This window comes from Mesoplodon bidens (genome assembly GCF_964165515.1).
Source record: "Mesoplodon bidens genome assembly, chromosome: 6".
NCBI classification, from domain to species: domain Eukaryota; kingdom Metazoa; phylum Chordata; class Mammalia; order Artiodactyla; family Ziphiidae; genus Mesoplodon; species Mesoplodon bidens.
This window is the reverse complement of record NC_138162.1, coordinates 91,761,711-91,784,077: the sequence shown is the minus strand read 5'-3', so window position 1 is coordinate 91,784,077 and position 22,367 is coordinate 91,761,711. Positions and strand designations below refer to the sequence as shown.

The following is a 22,367-nucleotide window of genomic DNA, read 5'->3' as shown; positions in this document are numbered from 1 at the left end:
AATTATAATGAAGTTCCTTTGACCTCTAGCTAACTTTGGGGTGCTTCAAAGGGCCCCTGGAACACCCCAAAGAGAGATATTAACTAATTAGGTTGAATTACATGGGAAGTGTTGTCAAATAAGCAATAAATCTTCTTAGGTTATATTGTATGCCAAATGACACGGGTATTCTACAGATTATATGGAGTTCCTAAAATTTGGTATGTCCTGGTAAAATGTTACCAGTCACAATTCTCTTTATTATCTGGAAGTGTTGCATGTCACCGCAGTAACCACGTTACTTTGTCAATTGCACTGTAATCAGATTTAAACGTGCCTTCTTAAGTCTTTCACCATTGTACACAGTCATGGTTTCACTCTGATGCCTTTGCAAAAATGTTTCCTCCTCAAGAAGATTTATAGAAAGGACCTTTGGATAAATACAAGTTTCTGATTTTCAAACCATAAAGGTGAACTGGGTAAGAACTTGAAGAATTCTAATGGGAAACCTGATGGCTTCATAAAGCTGTTAACAAAAACGGTTAGTTGCACATGCCTGGGTAAAAGGGTTATAATTATGGTTATAATTATGGTTATAATTTTTATGGTTTCTATCTGAAAAATGACTGTTTTAAATCTGTGTTTTCCAGGTGTAAGCAAAACGCTCCCCTTAAACTAATTATGATTTACAGTCATTTGTTAAATTATACCCTTGTAAGCAGAATTGAAACATTTATCTTTTTCTCTCTACCTGGGTGATCCTGCCAGTAGCATATGCTTGTCTCAAAGATTAAGCCATGCATGTCTAAGTACGCACTGCTGGTACACTGAAACAGCGGATGGCTCACTAAATCAGTTATGGTACCTCTGATCGCTCGCTATTGCAATTGGATTACAAGTAGTTATACTGATCATTGTTCTTTGTTTCCAGATTGTTTGCTCTTTGTGTCTCCCTGCTGTACTGTGTCTTTGTTAACGTTACTAGCTGCATTACTAATATCCTGTCTACTTTATAAGATTGGTGTCTCTTACAGTACCCAGTATGTAACCAGGCCTCCAACAATACTTCAATGGCTAAACATCTTGAGGAAATAGACCACATTTATAACATGAAATAATTGTCATAGTGTGATTCTAGGTACAGGAGGAAGCAACAAGGGAAAATGTCTCCTGGATCATAATTAGATAGAGGATCCAGAAGATCTTTAATGATCAATAGGGCCTAATCCAAAAACTAGCACCTGGAGTGGCATATCAAGAATTCTCCCCTGACCTGGGATGAGCCTCCCAGCGCCATGGGACAGAATTTGATCCTGAAATGTCTCCCAAATATTGGTCAAAATCCTGACCAAGAGGAGAGGATCTGAGAAATGGAATATTTCCTGACACATCAGTCATTAGCAACTGCAGCCCCCCCATGTGAGCCGGTGAGCCCTGACGAAATTCAGGATATGAGAATATAGGACACAGGCCCCGGATAGCTGAGGTACATATCAAATGAATGATTTCAGTGAGCCCAGACTCTGGCATCTTCCCGTACATAGAAAAGTGCTAAATTCCTTAACTTGAGATGTTGTCTCCCAGGCTTGAAGCCCTCAAAATTCCCATCAAAGAGATCATAACTCTCAACTTTTAGGCTGAGAATATTTTTTTAAGGCTACAGGTGTAAAGGAGACACTTTCCAGAGAGGAAGAAAAAAAAAAAAAAAAAACCAACGTTTGGAACACTGGCACCAATGGTGGACACTCCCGGAAAGATCCATCTGATGAAGCAATTAGAAGGGCCGTCACCCCCTTTTTTCCACAAGACTGTGGAATGGACATTGACAGTAGGGAATTGTAACAGGGAAGAGCCAAATCTAACGACACATTGGATCTGTTCCTTTTACTTTAACCTTTGCCTTCCTCACCTTTGGTTCACTAAAAGGATACTATCTGTACCTGTACATAATGGCCTGCCTCGGGGAACCCTGTCCCTCTGTCTGAATGTTAAACCAAAGTGCCTTTGTTCAGGGAAACATATGGACTCCTTCCACCTGTGGAGGGCTACAATTAAGAAGAAATTAACACATCTCCTCCCCGAGGCTGGCCATTCCAGGGGCTATTCGCAAAACTTATGGCCTTCTTACTTTACCTCCTCATCTCCCCATCTCTGTATTATAAAAGAAACTGGCACCCAAACCCCGATAAGATGGTTATTTTGAGACTTTACTCTGCCATCTTCTCGGTCTGCTGGCTTTCCGAATAAAGTCATATTCCTTGCCTCAACACCTCATCTCCGATTTATGGCCTGTCGTGCGACAAGCAGAGCAAGCTTGGACTTGGTAACACCTTTACTCAGGACACGGTGTCACAAAATGGGACACTGTTTTCTGTTTGTTTGTTTTGTTTTTGTTTTGGGCCGCGCCATGTGGCTCGTGGGATCTTAGTTCCTCGACCAGAGATCCAACCCATGCTCCCTGCAGTGGAAGCTCAGAGTCCTAACCAATGGACTACCAGGGAATTCCCATGGGACACTGTTACCTTGCAGTCATGGCCCTCACCTTGGTGAGACAGAGGTAGTAGTGTAGCAGGATTGAGAACGGTGTAACGTTTAAAGATTAGGTGGTGAAAGCAGGATTTCACAGGAAGTTAATCCAGTGATACTTGCAGAGAAATGTTGTCAATTCAGCGTTAAGAAGACTGTGGACAAGGTGTGGAGTTTGCAAATAAACTTCATTTTCTAGAGTCAAATCTGTCAAGGCTTCCACTAAATTTGCACTTGTGGCTATAACCTTAAGACAACTGAGACAGGCAAAAGCAAATGAATCAAGTTGTATGCTGTAACAGGCAATAGGCCTATGTTTACTACCATGCTCACACAGTTCTGCGCGGCCTGATTATGCCTTTCATGCACAAATAAAGTAAAAGGTTTTGAATAACCTAAAGTTAATCTATTAAGTAGAGATCTCTTTTCGAACTTAAAAGGGCTAATATAATTTGCCTCCAGTGGAGATCTCACCTTAAAGTATCCGGATCGGGCTTCCCTGGTGGCACAGTGGTTGACAGTTCACCTGCCAATGCAGGGGACACGGGTTCGTGCCCCGGTCCGGTAAGATCCCACATGCCGCAGAGCGGCTGGGCCCGTGAGCCATGGCCGCTGAGCCTGCGTGTCCGGAGCTTGTGCTCCACAACGGAAGAGGCCACAACAGTGAGAGGCCCGCGTACCACAAAAAAAAAAAAAAAAAAAAACCTAGGTTGATGGATAAAGACGTGAAAGGAAGGGACTGTCATGTTCAACCTCGGTGCCGTGAATCAAAACAACAGTTTATAAACTGCCTAAAGAGGCACACGCCAATTGTGTTGCCACTGTGGGAGGTGGAAGGAACTTCCGGTTTTTGCCTACCTGCCAGAGCCCTCGTGGAATGTCCCCCCAGCGCACGCCACACCGACCCACGTGCCCTCTGCCCCTCCCCCACCACAGAACGGTTCAGCCCGCATTTTCCTGTTTACTTTCAAACGTGTCCCTCGTTGACTTGGATCCCGAGCGTTTGCTGAAGCAGGTCGCTCTCTGGCTCCTGGTCTTGACTTTTCTCATTGAGGCTACCAGGCAGCAGTAGTCCATGCCCAAGCCTGCAGGATGGCTTCAATAGGAGGTAAGCCTATAGGCTGGGGGTGTGTTCTCAGAGGCCCTGCCATCCTCACATCCTTCAGGTTCACACGTTACACTTAACTGTGGGCACATAGTTGGACTGAAGTAGAGGGAGAAGAGAGCACTGGACGCACAAGGACATTTCACCTGGGGAGACTGGGGAGCCTGAAGAAACCTGAGACTGCCCTGGGGAGGAGGGGTCGTTGGGAGGTGGATCAAGAGGAATTGCCCTGGCTATGGAGAAAGGATGGCAGCAGACAGTCTGATTCTTTCTAGAAGGGAGACAAGCCACTTTGAAACGTGTGTGTAAGGATGTGTGTGATGTCCTGGTGGTGACACAGGGAGGGTCATGAGGAAAGCCTAGAGCTGTGTTGTGTTCCTGAGGCACCTGAAGCTTGCCTCACCATATCTTTCAAAGGGATTTGAACAGGAGCATACTGTATCTCAGGGGGCCGTGGGGAGAGATGGTCTTGGTGAGAAAACTATTCAATGCGGCTGTGTGTGGCCACACCTGCAGTGAAGTGTCCTCTCCGAGAGCTAGGCAGGGGGTTACTCTAACTGCCGCAGCCCACACCTCGTCCACTCCTCCCAGCCCAGAGCTCACTTCTCAGTTCAGGTAACTGTTGCCTTGGATTCAACAGGGGATGGGCAACCGTTACGTGTAACTTCAGCCAAGAGAGGGCTCAGGTTGCTGAGTTGCTCTGAATTGTTCTTCCCTTTGTGGAATGGCAGTACTTCAGACCTACTTCATCTTGTCCAGTATCTCATGGTGGACCCTCAGGCTGCCTTGAGAGGAAGAGTTTGTTCCTATTTCATGTCACTCCTTCATGGACAGGGAACAGATGTGGAGTGGGGTTGGTTTGGGTGGAATGTCTATGAAGGCTGCTTCCTCTTTTAAAGGGGGAAGGAGTGTAGCCCAGGATCAGGAAGATGATCTTCTGTGTTACTATTAAACGTCCTATGACATCTGTTCTGGTTAGTTAGGTGCACCGTGGTGTGTACCTTGTTCTCCTGAACGGGGATGTGTTTCAGACAACTTGACCGCCATGGCATCTGGCTTATGCCTGCATCTCAGATTGTCTCTCCGTTATTGGGAGCTGGAAGGGGAAGGACCACAGGCAGTCTATACTCCCACGACCAATGTAACATGACAATTCCCTGGCCCTTGTTTAATCCTCTGCAGCCATCACTGGCTGTGAAATGACAGAATCTAAGGGACACGCGCCTACTTCTCAGACCACCCCAAGCCCCTAGGAACAGAACTCCTGACTGATGACAGTGACTCTGGGCACTGGGGAAGGGGTGGCAGGACCTGGCCCATGTTACGTATCTGCTGTGGGTTGTTCTGAGATGCAGGTGCTTTCGGGGCCAGTGTCATGGGTTTGTATCAGGATTCCATTAGAGATATTTTCCAGCATTTTGTTTTGTTTTGTGAGGCTAGGAAAGAAAGAGGGGATTTATACTGAGCATCAGGAAAAGGAGGACTGAGGAGGAGGTGGGGCCCTAATATTTTACACAGTGCCTGTCCACAAAGGGCCTTTGGGGGCCTAGAACTTACCTTGCAGAAGGCCCCTACCTGCTAGTATGCCGGCTGAGGGGCATTTCTCACAGAGCGGATGTCCACACAGCTCCAGGTCTTGGGAGACAGCCTGTGAGGCTTAGGTGCCAGGGTGTGCCTTAGGGAGGCTCTCCAAGTGAGTGCTTGCTGAGGCAATTTCTTCTCGGCAGGCAGGGGTCAGGGAGCTTCGTGGATGGGCGTGGGGTCACCAGTGGAATAATTCTCAACTGGAGGTCAGGGCATGAAAATCACTTGAAGACATTTGCACGCGGCAGTTTCCCTTATCCGAGAGTCTCTCATCTGTGGAGATTTACACTCTGATGCCGCAGAAAGCCTCAGTCCCACTTGCCCATTCTCCTCCTCCATTCACTCCTTTCCTTTGCCTCAACAGCATCTGCAGTGCTGGGAACGGATGACACCATGAACCCCGGTGCCTCCTTGTCTACTTTCATGGCAGTGTCCTTTCCTCCACCCATTCCTGGTGCCTAGCACTGGCCACCCTGGGAGCAGCACCTGCCACCTCTCATCACCCCCACATTCCCTCCTGGCAGCAGCCTGCTGCTGCCAGCTTTCCCCAGGATGCCTTTGGTGGCTAATGGTGACTGTGGCCCCAGTGCCCCTGGGGCTTGCAACTTCACTGTACAAGTCAGGTCACAAGGGAGGCCAGTGCAGGCCCCCCAGACTCAGACCTTTATCGTTCCTCAGGGCCCCCTCAACTGGAGCGCTCCAGGGGCCCTCAGCGGGAGTGCTGCATGTCCTGCACCCATATTCTTAGCCACCCCTGCGATGGAGACCATTGTGACTGCTCCAGCTGTTGGAGTTACTCAGGCTGGCAAGGGAGGCTGGACCCCAGGCTTTTCTCCTCAAGCTCCACCACCAGCTGCCCAGATGGCCCCTAACATTCGCCCAGTGAACTCTGGGCCATGGCCACATGGCACTTCCAGGGAGGGCAGCCTGGACACCAACCAGCCCTATGCCTCGCAGGATGACTGCTCTAACCACCAGAGCGTGTACAGTAACTTCCGACGGTGGCAGCGCCTCAAGCCACTGGCCCGGAGACACCTTCCCCAGAGACCTGATGCAGAAGCTCTTTCCTGCTTTCTCATGTGAGTGAACGCTCAGGGGGTCATGAGCTTATCGGAGCTCTTAGATAAAGAGGAACTGGGGATGGACTCGCAGGTTAGGTTTCTAGGGATACTGGAAGCAAGGTGTGAGGGCGATGTCCACGCCATGAGAAGGCACATTGTCGGTCATACGGGCGAGCCTGCCAGTCCATGACATCATGACTGAAATGTGCCTTATCTCAACTGACCCCACTCCCCTGTGAGTCTAGCCAGCTTGCTCTTCCATGATTCTCCTGGTAATACGGCCTGAAGACTTGCAGTCAGAGAGGGTCGTGGTGTACGTTGAGGAGCCAAGGAGTGGATGCCACACTCCTGTGCTGCCGTCTCCTTTCATACAGCACTTGAGTGTACGTGGCCGGGGGATGTCACTTCGGAGAAGGGGGAGGAGCGCGGGGCCCAGGAGAGCGCTTCATGCATGCCTCGACTTCGTTGATGTGGAGAATTCCACTAGGAACAGGGTGATGGTAGAGCTCTCCTAAGGGCATGGGCTCTCTCCCACTAGAGTTGTGAGCCTGGCAGGCATTTCCATCCTAAACCTCCGGTCCCTCGTAAAAGGGGGACAATCACACTTCACTCAGAGGACCGTGCAGAAGACTCCTTGGGCTAATCTATGAAGTGTGAGCAGATTGCCTGGCACATGCCACGCCTCATTGATGATGGTGATTTTTATTATGAAAAGGCAGCCTTGAAGAGGAAAAGAGCTCCCCAAGGCACAGTGTCCCAGCTCTAGCCTGGGAGTGGATGGTCATCCTCGAGGGAGTGTGAGGCGGTGACGGCAGTAGCCGGGAAGGCTTGTCTCTGCCACATCCCAGACACCTGCCTCTCACCCTCCTGTGGCTCAGTCATGCTGTGTTGAGTGACGTGTGGTCCACATTGGTGGGTGGGGTCAGGCAGGTGGGGGCTGGGCTGGGCACAGAGACTGACCCCGAGTGCTGACAGCCCAGTGCTTCGATCCCTGGCCCGCCTGAAGCCCACCATGACACTGGAGGAGGGACTGTGCAGGGCCGTGCAGGAATGGCAGCACATTAGCAACTCTGACCGGATGATCTACTACGAGATGGCGCAAAAGTGAGTCACCGTCCTGGGCCCAGGGGCTGCGTGGAGGGTGAGGCGAGTGGGTGAGGGCAGGGTCTGGTCATGGGGGTGCTCATCAGAGAGGACAAAGGAGAAGGGCTGTCGCTCGGAACAGGGGGCCCGCAGCCCAGAGGCCCTACAGTCCTCCAGAAACCCCTCCCTCACCTTGAGAGTTTGGGTCTTCTGTCCTTCCTCCACCAGGAGCTCTGCCCTCCCCTGAGTTTGACCTACCCTTGCCCTGACATGAAGGTCTCAGGACGGGGCAGAGTGAAGCTGTGAGTCCAGTAGGGGTCCAACTCCGGCCATATGGGTTGGGCCGGGGAAAGAGCTCCACCTGCCAGCCTGCTGCTTCCTTAGTGGTGGCTGGCTGGCGGCCACTGACATAGATTTGGGACCCCCTCTCCTCACGAAAAGTGGCCTGAGTGGGTACCCTGGCATCCCTGAAGAGGCTGGGGAAGCCAGCTGTCATCAACCCAAGGGTCTCTGGCCCTTCCAGTGTTTGCTCCACGGTAATCCCCTTGGTTTAAGAAACAAAACCAAACAAACAAGCACCTCTCAGAGGAAAGGAAGGCCTGTCCTCTAAGCTCAGCATCCACATCGTCCAGCCTCTCCTGAGCCCCGTCTCCAGGTCTACGTTCCAGAACTCTCAGTCCCAACCCAGGGTCCTGGATTTGGGCAAGGACCCCTGTGGGGAACACATGCCTGTTCCAGCCTCTGGCTGTCAGCCCTTCATGTGGCTCTGGATGGGGGGCATGAGGAGGGTGCCCCCTGGGTCAGCCACGTGTCCCATTGACCTGGTTCAATGCAGCAACCTGGGTGTATGCTGTTGAATGCTCTCCAGTGCTGGTGAGGCAGGAGGGGTCCCAGATCTTGTATCAGTTCCAGGAGCAGCTCTCTGCTGTGGACAGCACCTCACTGGGCCTTGACAGCCCCAAGGCACGTCCTCTCCCAATCCCTCATTCTTGGCTGCCTTTGTTGGGCTCCAGAACCCAGGCCATTTTCTCAGGCTGGCCTGTGCCTCCGTCACCCCCCAGGTTCATGGAATTTGAGGCAGAGGAGGAGATGCAGATTCAGCAGTTGCAGTGGATGCAGTGCGCGCAGGGCCTGCCTCCTCCAGCCCCACCGAAGCTGGATCCTCGGGGGCCCCCAGCCCCGAAAGTGGGCCTTCAGCCAGCCACCCAGGTTCCCACTGGAGTTGAACGCACAGGTAACAGGGGCCCAGGGTTGGCCACTGTTCCCATGTGGATCATTTTCCTTCAAGACAGGGGCATTGGTCTTTCAAGCAAAACAGCCACCGAGGCGGGGGGTGGGGGGGTGGGGTCTCAGATGCCCTTTGTCACTACGGGGTATTGACTTGGTCAATTCTGTAACTTCTCTCACGCCTCCCTGTCAAAGGACTGCACACAAAGTCTGCCTAAGAAGTGGGCTTGATGGGGACACCCCTGGAAAATTGGAGGTTCCCAACTTCCTTACATGTGACTCTCTTAGATGCCCCCTTACCTCCCCCCTCCAACTGTGCATGAGGCTTCAGGTGGTCCTGACCTCCCCACACACCCACATCAATGTCCCCCCAACAATGCCCTCACCAGCGTGTGCTCGGTGGTCAGGAGGTGGACCGGGAATCCCTCACCTTCCTCCCCTTCCTCCTGCTCTGCCTCAGCCTGTGCTCCCAGGATGTCCGGCCCCAGGGCCCAGCCCTCCTGCCCGAAGCCACACAGGTCCCAGCGACCCCCGGAGCCCAAGGCACCCGAGGAGATTCCACCTGAGGCTGTGAGGGAGTATATGGACATCATGGAGGCGCTGGTGGGCCCCGTCCACTCAGCCACAGGCAACTCAGATGCAGAATGGGGAGAGGACGGAAATGAGCTGCAGCAGGAAGAAGACGGCACCTACTCGGACCCGGATCTCTTGAGCTACATTGACAAGCTGTGTTCCCAGGAGGACTTTGTCACCAAAGTAGGCTAGGCCTGGAGACTGGGGTCTGCAAGATGCCAGGGCATGGAACACTCAGCACCCAAGATCTGGGGTCTGCTCAGGCCGTTGGGACTTAAGCTCAGCTCCTTGTTCCTGAGCCTGGTGTTAGGGGAGGTTTACGCAGATGTTTGTGTGTATATGTTTGTGTCTATCTGTGTGTATGCCTTTGTGTCTGTGTTTGTGCCTCTGTATATGTACTCTTTTGTGTGTGACTGTGTATGTGCATGTTTGCGTGTGTGTGTGTGTGTGTGTGTGCTGACCGTCCCCGCCTTGTGGAGGAGAGTGGGGTGGGTCTCTGCTTTTCACTTTCCCTCCTGGCCTTCTTGTCTCACAGGCCACTCCTGGCCAAGGATGCTCACAGCCTCTTCTTTCTGTTCTAGGTGGAGGCAGTCATTCACCCTGGATTCCTGGCAGATTTGCTTTCCCCAGACCCACAGCTGGATCTCTTGGCCCTAGAGAAGGAGCTGGAGCAGGAGGAAGGGCTCACCCCCAAAGAAGTGAGTCAGGGGAGGGAGAGGGACACTCAGGGAGCCAGGGGACCCCACGGGAGGGGGACCCCGGGTGATCCAGGGGACAGCAGAACCCAGATGACCCAGGGGAGCCAGAGGAGGGAGGGATCCCAAATAGAACAGGGAACACAAGGGACACCCAGGAAGACCAGGGCACGGAGGGACCCCAGTGAACAGGAGAGAGGTAGGGCCCCAGAACAGGAGGGCCACATAGCGCTGTCCATCCCTCCCCTGCCTGGGACGCCTAGCATGGGGAAGGGCCCGTTCTGGGGTGGGTGCAGTGCAGGGTGAAAGGAAGGAGAGGATGGGGAGCCGGGAGGGGAGGGAAGGTCAGAAACCTGGGAATCAGTTGCAGGAGGATGGCAGGACTGTCACAGTGTCTGTATTTGGATTCCAGTCCTGGGGTCGCCCGTCCCCTCCTCCCCCCCAGGGCCATTGTCCCACTGCCCAGTGCTCCTCCTCTCACACCTGTGTGTGGAGCCATCACTGTCCTCCTCCATCCTACCAGCTGGTGCAGAAACGACTCCTGGCCTTGAAAGAGGACGAGGGTGTGCAGGCAGCCCAGAGTCACAGGACACCCGGAATGCGCTCAAGTCCTTCTGAGTCTGACGCCAGCCAAGGTGGTCAAAGGCACACTGGCCGTCTACAGGGACCCAGGGATGCATCTCTTCTCAGAGAGACCTCTCCTGTTCGGGAGGCCCGAGGGCCCAGGGACTGGTCCAGTGAGGACGAAGAGGAGCTCTCCAGCCTGGCCTTCCTCTCTGGCTCTCTGCAGAGCCTGCTGCCTTTCTGGCTGTCCCAGAGTCCTGTGCATGCCTCAGGCCTGGCATACCCTGGAGTTTGGGGGGCCCACAGTTCTCCCCAGGCCCCCTCCCCTCAGAGAAGAGGCCTCAGCCCAGCTCCACCAGCCGCTCCCAAGTCGAGGAAGCGGGCTCTGTGTGGACGCCCAGCCACTGCTGAGAAGCGGCCCATCCCTGGGGCTGGCCTCAGCGTCTCTGGGAGGCCAGCCTTGGCTCTGGGGCTGGCTCGCCCTCACAGCCCAGAAAGAGAAAGCGTGACCCGTTTGTCACAGAGAAGCGTGGGTGGAGGAAGAAGAAGCCCTGCAGCCAGTAGGGAACAGCTGGGCCGGCCCTCCAGGGCGAGGCTCCAGGGCAGCCCCAGGGGAGCCTAGGGCTCCTCCTCCTCCCAATGTTGATCCTGGATGATGTGGGGGGAAGTGAGGGAGGGCAGCACCACCAGGGTGGGGAGGGAGAGCGAGATTGTGGGGGGTTAGGGAGGTGGGGGAGGCGGTTGTGGCCAGGTGTGGGTGGGAGGAGGACCTTTGGAGTGATGTATGTAAATTGTGAACAAAGATCGTTTTCGTGGGAAATTCTCTCAGGCCACTGTCATCTTGTTGGTGTGGAGCTGCTTCACAGAGAGCGATCCTGAGAGGAAGGAAGGATGAGGGAGGTCACAGGAGCTCTGGGTCTACAGGTGGCCACACCTTTCCTCCACATAGACAAGGACTCCTCAGGTTGCCCCTGGGAACGCACAGCTCTCACTTTCCCCAGGGACCCCTCATCATCCCCTTCTCTAACGCCTGCTTGGCTAGGGCCCTTCTGGGGCACCTGTACCGTCTTCTGCATCCCTGAACCTTCTGGGGAGGCAGAGCTGCTCTTGTGCCTTTCAGCCCTCCGGACACTCACCAGTTTCTAGGATGGAGCCTGGAGATAGCCCTTGTCATTATGGAGCTTCTCTTTGTTTTCCTGATGTGGCCAGACGACGGCGCTGGGATGACCCTCCGCTCATCCAGGGTTTCCTGTGTGGGTGGCCTGACCAGAGACGAAAAGTCTGGCCATGGGGACAGGACTGTCTGCCTCATCGTAGCGGGAGCATCCTCTAGTTCCACTGGGATTATTGCAATGTGGAGAGTGGTGGAGGCAGCTACCTCTTAATCCCAATGAGGATGCAACAAGGGGAATGGGTGTGGGGAAATTCATGGGGCACCCGTTAAAGGTGTGTATAAGGGAAATGACAGTTGGGCCCCTTTGTGGAACTTGTGGGATTTCTGTGCAGCAGCATCTCGTTCAACTGAGGGAGGAGGACCCATCTGGCTGTGGCTGTGGGGACTGGCGTTCGGGGCCTCCGGGTCTGCAAAGACACCCCAGAACTACTGTCCCTTCCCTTTCCACCCATGGCTGGACATGTGTGTGTATCGGTATCAACACTGGTTTGTATCCCCATAGAAGACAGATCCTCCTAACAAACTATGACCACCTTTCACAAGAACAGCTTGCTCACAGGGGCGGCAGGGTGTGGGAGAGGTGTCTGTGGCCCCAGATCTGAGTGGGAGCTGGGATCCATGCTGAGGAGTGTGGAGGCCTCAGTCACCGTCCTGTGGGTGCCGGCAGAGACTTCGAATCATCAGAGCAGGGGAAATGACCCACTCGTTAGAGTGAGACGAGCAAACAATGAGGGGCAGGGAGTAGACCCCTGCTGTCTCCCAGAAGTGCCTCCCCTCCCAGTCTGCTTAGCCTCTGTCACAGCCTGTGCTGGCCCACCTCTGAAGCCCCTTCCTCCTAAAGCACTGAGATGCTCTGATCTTTTATGGACCTGCCCTGGGCCTCACCCCCGCTTCCCTGCTGGCCAAAGGCTCTTCTCCTGCTTCTGAGTTCCGATTCCTTCCTCAGGACCCAGGCAGGTGTTAGGACAACAGAGATTCCCTGAACATGACCCCTACACCACCAGCATGCAAAACTGGGGCCGCAGGCTTCCACAGGTGGCATGACTCTCTGCTGGACCCTGCAAAGAGCTTGGAGAAGAAAGGGGCTCATGTCTCTCCACCTCCACAGAATCTGTAGGTCAGCCTCACAGGTCCCCCTCTGTCCAGGTGGGCAGCACATATGTGCTCCCAGCCCTCCTTGACCCTTTGTGAAAGAAAGTTTTTGCAGCTTAGTAGTCTGGTATTAGTCAAGGTGTCTCAGGGCTTGTTCCTTTTGAAGCCCTACAGGAGAATCTGTTTCCTTTCCCTTTCTGTCTCCTAGAGGCTGCCTGCATTCCTTGGAATCAGTCCCTTCTTCCATCTTCAAAGTGCATCACTTTAATCTCTGCTTCCCTCATCACATGGTCTCTCCAACTCTGACTCTTCCTGTGTCCCTCCTACACAGCTCTTTGTGTTTATATATAGCCCACCCAGAAAAGTTAGGATAATCTCTTCATCTCAAGATTTTTTACTTAGTCACAGCTGCAAAGTCCATTTTTCCATACAAGGTAACGTTCACATATTGTCATAGGAGGGGTTAAACACGGACGTTTTTGGGGAGCCATAATTTACCCTACTAGAAGAAATCCACAAGAATACCTACCATCAGAATCCACATGAATAACAGACTATGACCAAGTGGAATTGATTCCAGGGATGCAAGCCTTGTTCAATGGTAAAAAATCATCAACGTAATCTACCAGATTGAGTCTAAAGAAGAAACACGTACTGTCACACCAATTAATACAGAACAGGCATTGAACGAAATTCAACGCCCATTCATATTAAAAGTGCTCAGAAAACTAGGAATAGAAGGTCACTACCTCAACCGAATAAAGAACATCTACAAAATACCTACTTCTAACATCACATGAAATGGTGAAAGAATGAATGCTTTTCCCTGCGTTCAAAAACAAGGTTAGAATGTCCACTCTTATCTTAGTTTTCAACTTAGTACTTTAGACTCTAGTTAGTATAGTATAGCAAGAAAAGGAAAAAAGAGGCATACATATTAGAAAAGAAGAAATATAACTGTCATTACTTACAGATGACATAATTGTCTACATAGAAAATTCCAAGGAATGTATAAGTAGACTCATAATAAATTACAATAACTTGCTTTAGCAGGATCTCAGAATATAAAATCAATACATAAACATTAATACACAACATTGATCATATTTCCATACACTCGTAACAAACTGAACGATTGAAAACCAAAATTTAAAACATATTAAATAGGTTCCAGTTCAAGATGGCAACATAGGAAGATACTGAACCCACCTCCTCCCACAAACACACCAAATCTACAGCTACATATGGAAAAATTTCCTCTGAAGAAAACTGAAAGATGGTGGAGCAACCCCTTCACATCAGGAAAACCAGAGGGAAACCACATCAAAACAGGTAGGAAAGGCTGAGACACAATTTTGCCATAAACCCCATCCTTGGTGTGGAGACACACAATTAGGAAGGAACTCAAAACCTGGAGCTCCTTCCTGAGAGGTGAAGGGTATGGACCCCACATTGGGCACTCCAAATTTTAAGGCTGGCACCTGAGAGATAGACCCTCAAAACATCTGACTTTGAAGACCAACAAGGCACATCCCATGAGACCCACAGGGCTGTGGTGAACTGAGGAACAGCTCTTAATGGGCCTGTGCACAGACTCACCTGTCCCAGGGCCAAGTGTAGAAGCAGCCCTTTGAAAAGCACTCTGACTTTTTGTGAAAGAGACTCACTTCCCAATTTTAAAGCATTAATCTGAGGAACAGGGGCCTGCTGGAATACTTCCCAGGGACAGAGGCTGGCGGGTGCCATCTTCCTGCTCTCTCTCTGCCTTGATAAAACTGAAAGGTGCCATCTTTTTTCCCCTTTTTCCTTTCCTGCAGGTGACAGCTTTGTGCTCCAGCCAGCTGGCTCCTTCTTCCCTGCTCTTCCTCTGTCTTGCTATATATATATATATATGTTTTCTTCTTCTTCTTTTTCTTTTTTTCTTTTCCCTCTTTCCCTTTATTCAAATGGTGTCATCTTTGCACTCTTCCCACCGCCTCACTCAGCCAGTAAGCATCATCTTCACACTTTCCTTCTGATGTGCTCCAGAGAGCCAGAATCTCCAAGACAGGAGATCCCATTTTTGTGGCCTCCACTCAGGGGATGCTCCTTGATCACCTGGCTCTGGAGGCCAGGAGGGATTTCTTTTCTGGGTCCCATGGGACTGTAACAATTGGAGAGACAGTTCTTGGCAGGATACCACCCCCAGGATGTACCACTATACATCAGACTGAGACACAGCCCCAGCCTTTACATGAAAAAGGCCTATTTGCTAGTAGGGACAAGACTTAAGAGCAGGCTTCAGGTTCAGCACACATCTAGAGGCTACGGATGTGCTCTCGGGGAAGGTAGGCTGGGGGTGCCATCTCTCCACCCTCACTCTGCCTTACTACAGTTCACTGGTATCTCCCAGAATGGAGCTTGTACACTTATCTGAAGCACTGTTTTCTTGTGACTGCTCCCCAGGGAACACCTTCAGATTGCTTGCTTCTGGGGCGTAGCAGGGCTTACACTTGCAATCTCACAAGACTGAATATATTTGCATTCTTTAAAAGCTGTTACCAAATTTTCTGGCTTCCTATCAACCTGAATCTAGGTGCTGCCTGAGATCCTCCACTTTGGGTTGCTCATTTGTCTTGGCACACCCTCAACTGCTGGGATTGTGTGCCAGGTCTATTAAAAATAAACTGCTTAGACAATCACAAAGGTTTGAGAGGCAACCAGGAGTAGACAGGGTTAAATAACAAGGTTCATCTGTCACACAGCTCTTCAAGACTGGGAGATGTGGCTATTTCACTTAATGCATAGAAACCAACACAGAGAGTCAAGCAAAATGAAGAAAGAGAGGTCTATACTCCAAAAAAAGAACAAAATAAAACCTCAGGAAAAAAATCTTAATGAAATGAACATAAGTAATTTAATTGATAAAGAGTTCAAAGTTATGGTCATAAAAATGCTCACTGAACTCAGAAGGAAAATGGATGAAAACAGTGAGAACTTCAATGAAGAAACAGAAGATATAAGAAAGTTCCAAATAGAAGTCACAGAACTGGAGAATGCAATAACTGAATCTAGAAATACAGTAGATGAAGCACAAGAAAGAATAGGTGAACTCAAAGACAGGTCAGAGGAACTCATCCAATCAGAGAATAAGGAAGAAAAAAGAATGAAAATAATGAATATAGCTTAAGGGATTTATGGCACATCAAATGGAATAACATTCACCTTATAGGAACTCCAGAAGGAGAAGAGAAAAGGGGGCAGAAAACATTTATAGAAATAATATCTGAAAACTTTTCCTAACCTGGGGAAAGAAACAGACATCCAGATACAGGAAGCCCAGAGAGCTCCAAAGCAGATCAGCCTAAAGAGATCCATACCAAGAAATATTAAAATTAAAATGTCAACGTTAAAGATAACAAGGGAATCTTAAAATCACCAAGAGAAATACAACTTGTTATATAACTTGTTATATACAACTTGTTATATAACTATATCAACCTAAAAAGCTTCTACACAGAACAATAAACAGTCAACAAAATGAAAGGGCGAGCTACAGAATGGGAGAAACTATTTACACATCATGTATGTGATAAGATGTTAATATCCAAAATATATAAGGAACTCATACAATGGCTATATATATATATCTATATATAGATATAGATAGATATAGATTCTCAAACAATTCAATTAAAACTTGGGCAGAAGAACTGAATAAAAATTTTTCCAATGAAGGCATCCAAATCACCAACAGTTTCATGAAAAGATGCTCTACATCACTAATCACCAGGGAAATGCAAATCAAAACTACAACGAGATATCACCTCAAAGAGACTAAGAGGTAACAAATGTTGACAAGGATGCAGAAAAGGAAACCCTTGTGCACTGTTGGTGGGAATGTAAATTGGTACAGCCGCTATGGTAAACAATATGGAGTCTCCTCAAAAAATTAAAAAGAAAACTACCATACATTAGCAATCCTGCTTTGGATATATATATATATATATCCAAAGAAAATGAAATCACTATTTCAAAGAGATATCTGCACTCGCACGTTCATTGCAGCATTATTCACAATTGCTGAGAAATGGAAACAACCAAAGTGTCTATACATAGATAAATGGATATAGAAGATGTGGTATGTACATAGATGGAATATTATTCAGCCATGAAAAAGAAGAAAATCCTGCCACTTGCAACAACATTTATGGATCCTTGGGGCATTATGATGAGTGAAATAAGTCAGAGAGAGAAAAATAAATACTGTATGATATAACTAAATTGTAGACTCTAAAACAGCCAAACCCAGAGAAACAGAGAATAGAATGGTTGTTGCCAGGGGTTGGGGTTGGGGGAAATGGGGAGATGTTGACCAAAGTGTAAAATATCCAGTTAGCACATGAATTTCTGGGAATCTAATCTACAGCATGGTGACTGAAGTTAACAGAACTGTATTATATACTTTAAAGTTGCTAAGAGAGTAGATCTTAAATGTTCTCACCGAAAAAAAAAGGTATTTATGTGAGGTAACGGAGTTGTGTTAACTAGCTCTGCTGTGGTAATCATTTCACAACATGTAACATACCAACAGTTGTACACCTTAAACTTACACAATGCTATATGTCAATTACATCTCAATAAAGTTAGAAAAAATACAGAAAACAGACTGTTGCACAACATTCAAGCAAAAATACTAGTTTGGGGCTGCTTTTTCTTGTTCCTTCTCGAATCTGTTTTGTATCACATGATAACAGACTCATACAGGAAGCTTACTTCTGATCAGGCGCAGCCAAAAAGAAGCAACTGATGGTATATGGGAGTTTAGGGATAAGCTACAAGATTTCTCCCTTTCTTCCTCTACTTTGTGAAGATTCTCCAGCAGCAACTTTGTAACTTCCACGGCTCCAACTCCAATGAGACAGAACTGGTATGGTCTGACATTGATGATCATTTAACTTGGCCCTGGACTCCTTTACAACCCTCTGCTTAACTCTGCCTTTCCAGCATAGGGGTAAAAGTAAATTCCTGTTCCTACTAATCACTCCATTATCTAGGTGGCCCTTCTTTACTTCTCAGAAGTTTCATCACTGGTGTTCTTAATACCCTGTATTAAACTTATTTGCAAAGACTTGAAACAATTTCTATTTTATTTGTTATGGGCAAATACAGTCTAATAAAATTTCCAAATATTAAAAAAAATTAGAAGAGACATGAAATCTCAAAATGGGGAAATGTTAGCCACGTTTAGGAAGAAAATGTACTAATATTGTTGGAGGAGAGAATTCAGGAATTGGAAGATAACACTAATGAGTTTGGAAGGTATAAGACTGTGGAGAAGTTTGAATGGTGGGCTTCATGCCACAGGAAATACGGAGTGATTCAAAGTTCTATAAAGATTGTGCTCACTTCAGCAGCACATATACAAAGTTTTATAAGATTAATCTGAAAGTGGTAGGCAGTTTGGAGTATGTGATGGAGTGATGTCAAAGAAAAATTGCACCAGATGGTTACACAGGCAAGGAGTACTTTACTCAAGATGATTCTGTAATAGAGGAGAGAGACTGAACTCCATTCTGCTGAAACAAAAGGCATGGAAGTTTTTAGATGCCAGGATGAGCTGTAGGAAAAATAGTAGAGGATGCTGGAGAAGAGGTTGGTCAATATAATTAGACCATCTCTGTTTGCTTTGGCTCTTATCAAATTTAGGCTCCTATACTCCCCACAGAGACTGGGAAGTAGGGGCAATACCTTTCTTGAAGGTTATATTTCAAAGAGCTGACTCCCAGGTTCTTGAGAAAGACATTTCTGGGTTGGAAAATTATCAAGTGACTAGGAGAAAATTTACATCTCAAAGGGGCAGAGAAAGAATTTACAATTTCAAGTTTCTTAAAGTAAATGTTTTCAGAAAAGGGAGGTTAGGGGCCTATGGTAAAGGAAAAACCTGTCTGAAGTTTAGCCAAACTGAGGTACACATTAAGGCCATCTTGATCAGTAGTTAAAATTAGCATTACCTTCAGGAAGGTTATTTTATAAAGAAAAGCAATGCTTTAGAAACTTTCTCAGAAGAATCAAAAGTAACTGTCTGCTAGTTAGATACAGGTCAGGAATAATGAGAAAGGGCAGTTACAAAGTTAACTCAACTAATGTTCTCTGTGTTGTAGCTTTAATAAAGATGAAATAAGTAGAAAAAGAAATAATCCATTGGTACACGGTGAGAGCCAATTGGATGGATTGCCCAATTAGAAATACTTCTTTATTTTCTAGTCATTATCAGTCAAGGATTAACAAACCTACTTTTATTAGATATACTTCTGTCTAGGGATTGAGAAATATCAATTATTTAAACTTAATCACTACTTTATTTCTGTGAGATTTTTAAAAATATACTTTGGGGAAAAGTAATGGAAGAGTGATATAGCACTAAAACATTGAAGTGAATGACATAATAAGATCCTATCTTTCTCAATTTAAGGAGAAAAAAAGGGAGGGCAAAAGAAATGGGCAGAAAGTAAGTTTACCTACCAGTCATTGTGTCAAGTGTTTTCATATATTTATCTAATTTAATACTCACAAAACAATGAGACATAAAGAAGATATTTATCCCATTCCGTAGATGAAACTCTGTTTACAAAGTAATATATCAACCAATTGTAGAGCTGACCCTTGAATTTAAGGCCTTGCGTCTGTGGAAATGCAAGAGCCAAACCCTGCTAATACAAGGTGCTTAGAATAGGTAGACTTCAGTGAGCAGGAAAATTAGAGCATGCGTGAACTGATGACAAGTTTTGCTGATCTAGTAGCTTTGTGAGATTTGTCTAGATTCAAAGGCCCTTGCTCTACTAAACCATCAAATTAGAGGTGGTCTCCTTCTTTTTTTTTTTTTTTTTTTTTTTTTGTGGTACGCAGGCCTCTCACTGTTGTGGCCTCTCCCGTTGTGGAGCACAGGCTCCGGACGCACAGGCTCAGAGGCTATGGCTCACGGGCCCAGCCGCTCCGCGGCATGTGGTATCTTCCCGGACTGGGGCATGAACCTGTGTCCCCTGCATCGGCAGGCGGACTCTCAACCACTGCGCCACCAGGGAAGCCCTGGTCTCCTTTTTAAACAACCAATATTTGCAGAGCTATTCAGACTTTGGGTCATGGTATTTTTTCAAGGATTAACTATTATCACTGGCTTTTCAAATTTTAACTTTAGAAAGTCCTTGCTTTTGTTGGAAGCAATGTTAAATTTTGATGCAGTTGTTTGCAGGGATGAAACTTGGTCGCCCTCTGGAGGCTATTCTCAGGTCCGACTAGCATACCTTAATTTTGAGAAAGAAGTCAGGTCTTAACAATTTAACAAGTCATTTTAAATGTGTGGAAATTATGTATATACATTATACTTTTTTAGAAGTTACAAAACATTGAGTTCAAGATGCTCAAAATATTTTAAAATGCTGAATTAAACGTTTTAGCATAGCATGTTTTGAACTCCTGTTCTCCCTTTGGAAATGGAGATGGTCATCATTCTCCTTTTATCATGCAATATCTATACTGGGACTAAAACCGTTATTTTTTCCTCCCCTATTATAAGAACACATGGGCAATTAGTTCTATAAATTGAATGATAAAACATATGACAATACTATACACTCAATTACTACCAAGATCTTTCATTTTAAGTTTAAAAAAAAAATCTCTAAATTTCCAATTAAAATATATTTTTTTCTTTCTCTCAGAGATAAAACATCAGAGCTTACAAGAACCCTTAAAAACAGAATGGCTCAGGGGCTTCCCTGGTGGCGCAGTGGTTGAGAATCTGCCTGCTAATGCTAGGGGACACAGGTTCGAGCCCTGGTCTGGGAGGATCCCGCATGCCGCGGAGCCACTAGGCCCGTGAGCCACAACTACTGAGCCTGCGCGTCTGGAGCCTGTGCTCCACAACAAGAGAGGCCACGATGGTGAGAGGCCCACGCACCGCGATGAAGAGTGGCCCCCACTTGCCACAACTAGAGAAAGCCCTCGCACAGAAACGAAGACCCAATACAACCCTAAATAAATGAATTTTTTAAAAAAAGGTCTAGGCACGTGTATCTGTGTGGTGTAAAGCACAATATTCATTAAAAAAAAAACAGAATGGCTCAAAGGATAAAAATGTTTTGCTCCCTAGTTCATTCTTGTTCAGTTTTCTTGTAGAAGGTGTATTATACCAGTTAGTGTAAATTATACAAGCAAAGTTCTTGCCATATATTCGTGACAGCTTTCCTACATAAAGTAAGCAGTTAAGGGGCTTCCCTGGTGGCGCAGTGGTTAAGAATCTACCTGCCAATGCAGGGGACACGGGTTCCAGCCCTGGTTCCCGAAGATCCCACATGCCGCGGAGCAACTAAGCCCATGTGCTGCAACTACTGAGCATGCGCTCTAGAGTCCGTGTGCCACAACTATTGAGCCTGCGCTCTAGAGCCCATACGTCACAACTACTGAAGCCCGCGCACCTAGAGCCCATGCTCCACAACAAGAAGCCACCGTGATGAGAAGCCCACACACTGCAACAAAGAGTAGCCCCCACTCTCCGCAACTAGAGAAAGCTCACGTGCAGCAACGAAGACCCAACACAGAGCCAAAAATAATAAATAAATAAATAAATTTTAAAAAGTAAGCAGTTATGAGTTGCTATAAACCTACTGTTTCTTTACTTGATTTAAATGAATTTAATTCTTTAAATAACTGAGCAGGTAGAGAATTTAGACTCAGCCATTATTAGAGGTACCTTATACAACCAAAGTGGTATAAAAGCCCTGTAACATGAAAGTGTTGTGGAGGTCCTTCTGGTCTTCTGAGACCGGGACACCTGTACCTTTATGTCCCATTTATAAATGTTCCTGTATAATGTTTGGGATGTTGAAATATTTGATGAGATAGATACACCATGCCTATTACATGCCTTCCCTATATCTCTCTCAACTACATCCCTCTAATGAGTTGGTGCAGCTCCAAGGCTCTATCCAGTAACAAGGTAGAGTTAGGCAGTGCTTGTTGTACTCACTGGCTTTTAATCCTCCAACTGCCTTGTAATCTCCTCCTTCACACCTTGATGCTTAGAAATGGCATATTTCCTGAAGAAGAGGTTTCTAGGGAGTCCTGCATACTTGCTTGAAATGGAGACAGGAGGATGGAGGAACAGAAGGGAAGATATAGGGAAGATGAACGGATTTTTTTAATATATATTTTTTAATTAATTAATTTATTTATTTATGGCTGTGTTGGGTCTTCGTTTCCGTGCGAGGGCTTTCTCTAGTTGCGGCAGGTGGAGCCCACTCTTCATCACGGTGTGCGGGCCTCTCACTGTTGCGGCCTCTGTTGTTGCGGAGCACAGGCTCCAGATGCGCAGGCTCAGTAATTGTGGCTCACGGACCTAGTTGCTCTGCGGCATGTGGGATCTTCCCAGACCAAGGCTCGAACCGGTGTCCCCTGCATTGGCAGGCAGATTCTCAACCACTGCGCCACCAGGGAACCCCGGATTTTTTTTATATAAATTTTTCTGCCATAAAAACTATAGGTACCAAGCAAAGCAATCAGGGAAATTTATATTCATGCATTAATTTACCACTTACGATGAGTAGATAGAGGACATTAGATAGATTAAGGAAGTATCTAGGAGATAAAATGGATAAGATTGATAATGGATAGGATATAGTGGCTGATGTGAGAGGTTGAACTCAAGGATTATTGTTAGGTGCCTG

At 47.5% G+C, this 22,367-nt stretch overlaps 1 protein-coding gene and 1 long non-coding RNA gene across 3 annotated transcripts in view; one reads left to right on the top strand and one right to left on the bottom strand.

The window, feature by feature from the left end:
• LOC308619425 overlaps positions 1-22,367 on the bottom strand; it is a 930,003-nt gene that overhangs the window by 726,041 nt on the left and 181,595 nt on the right. The window lies entirely within an intron of this gene.
• LOC308618784 (NUT family member 2G-like) lies at positions 5,714-11,019 on the top strand (the record flags this gene model as incomplete). Its single annotated transcript, XM_081237057.1, has 6 exons — positions 5,714-6,273; positions 7,231-7,359; positions 8,400-8,715; positions 9,238-9,321; positions 9,720-9,884; positions 10,357-11,019. Exons 1-6 carry the CDS (start codon positions 5,747-5,749, stop codon positions 11,017-11,019), a joined length of 1,884 nt encoding a protein of 627 aa, XP_081093183.1. The 5' UTR covers positions 5,714-5,746.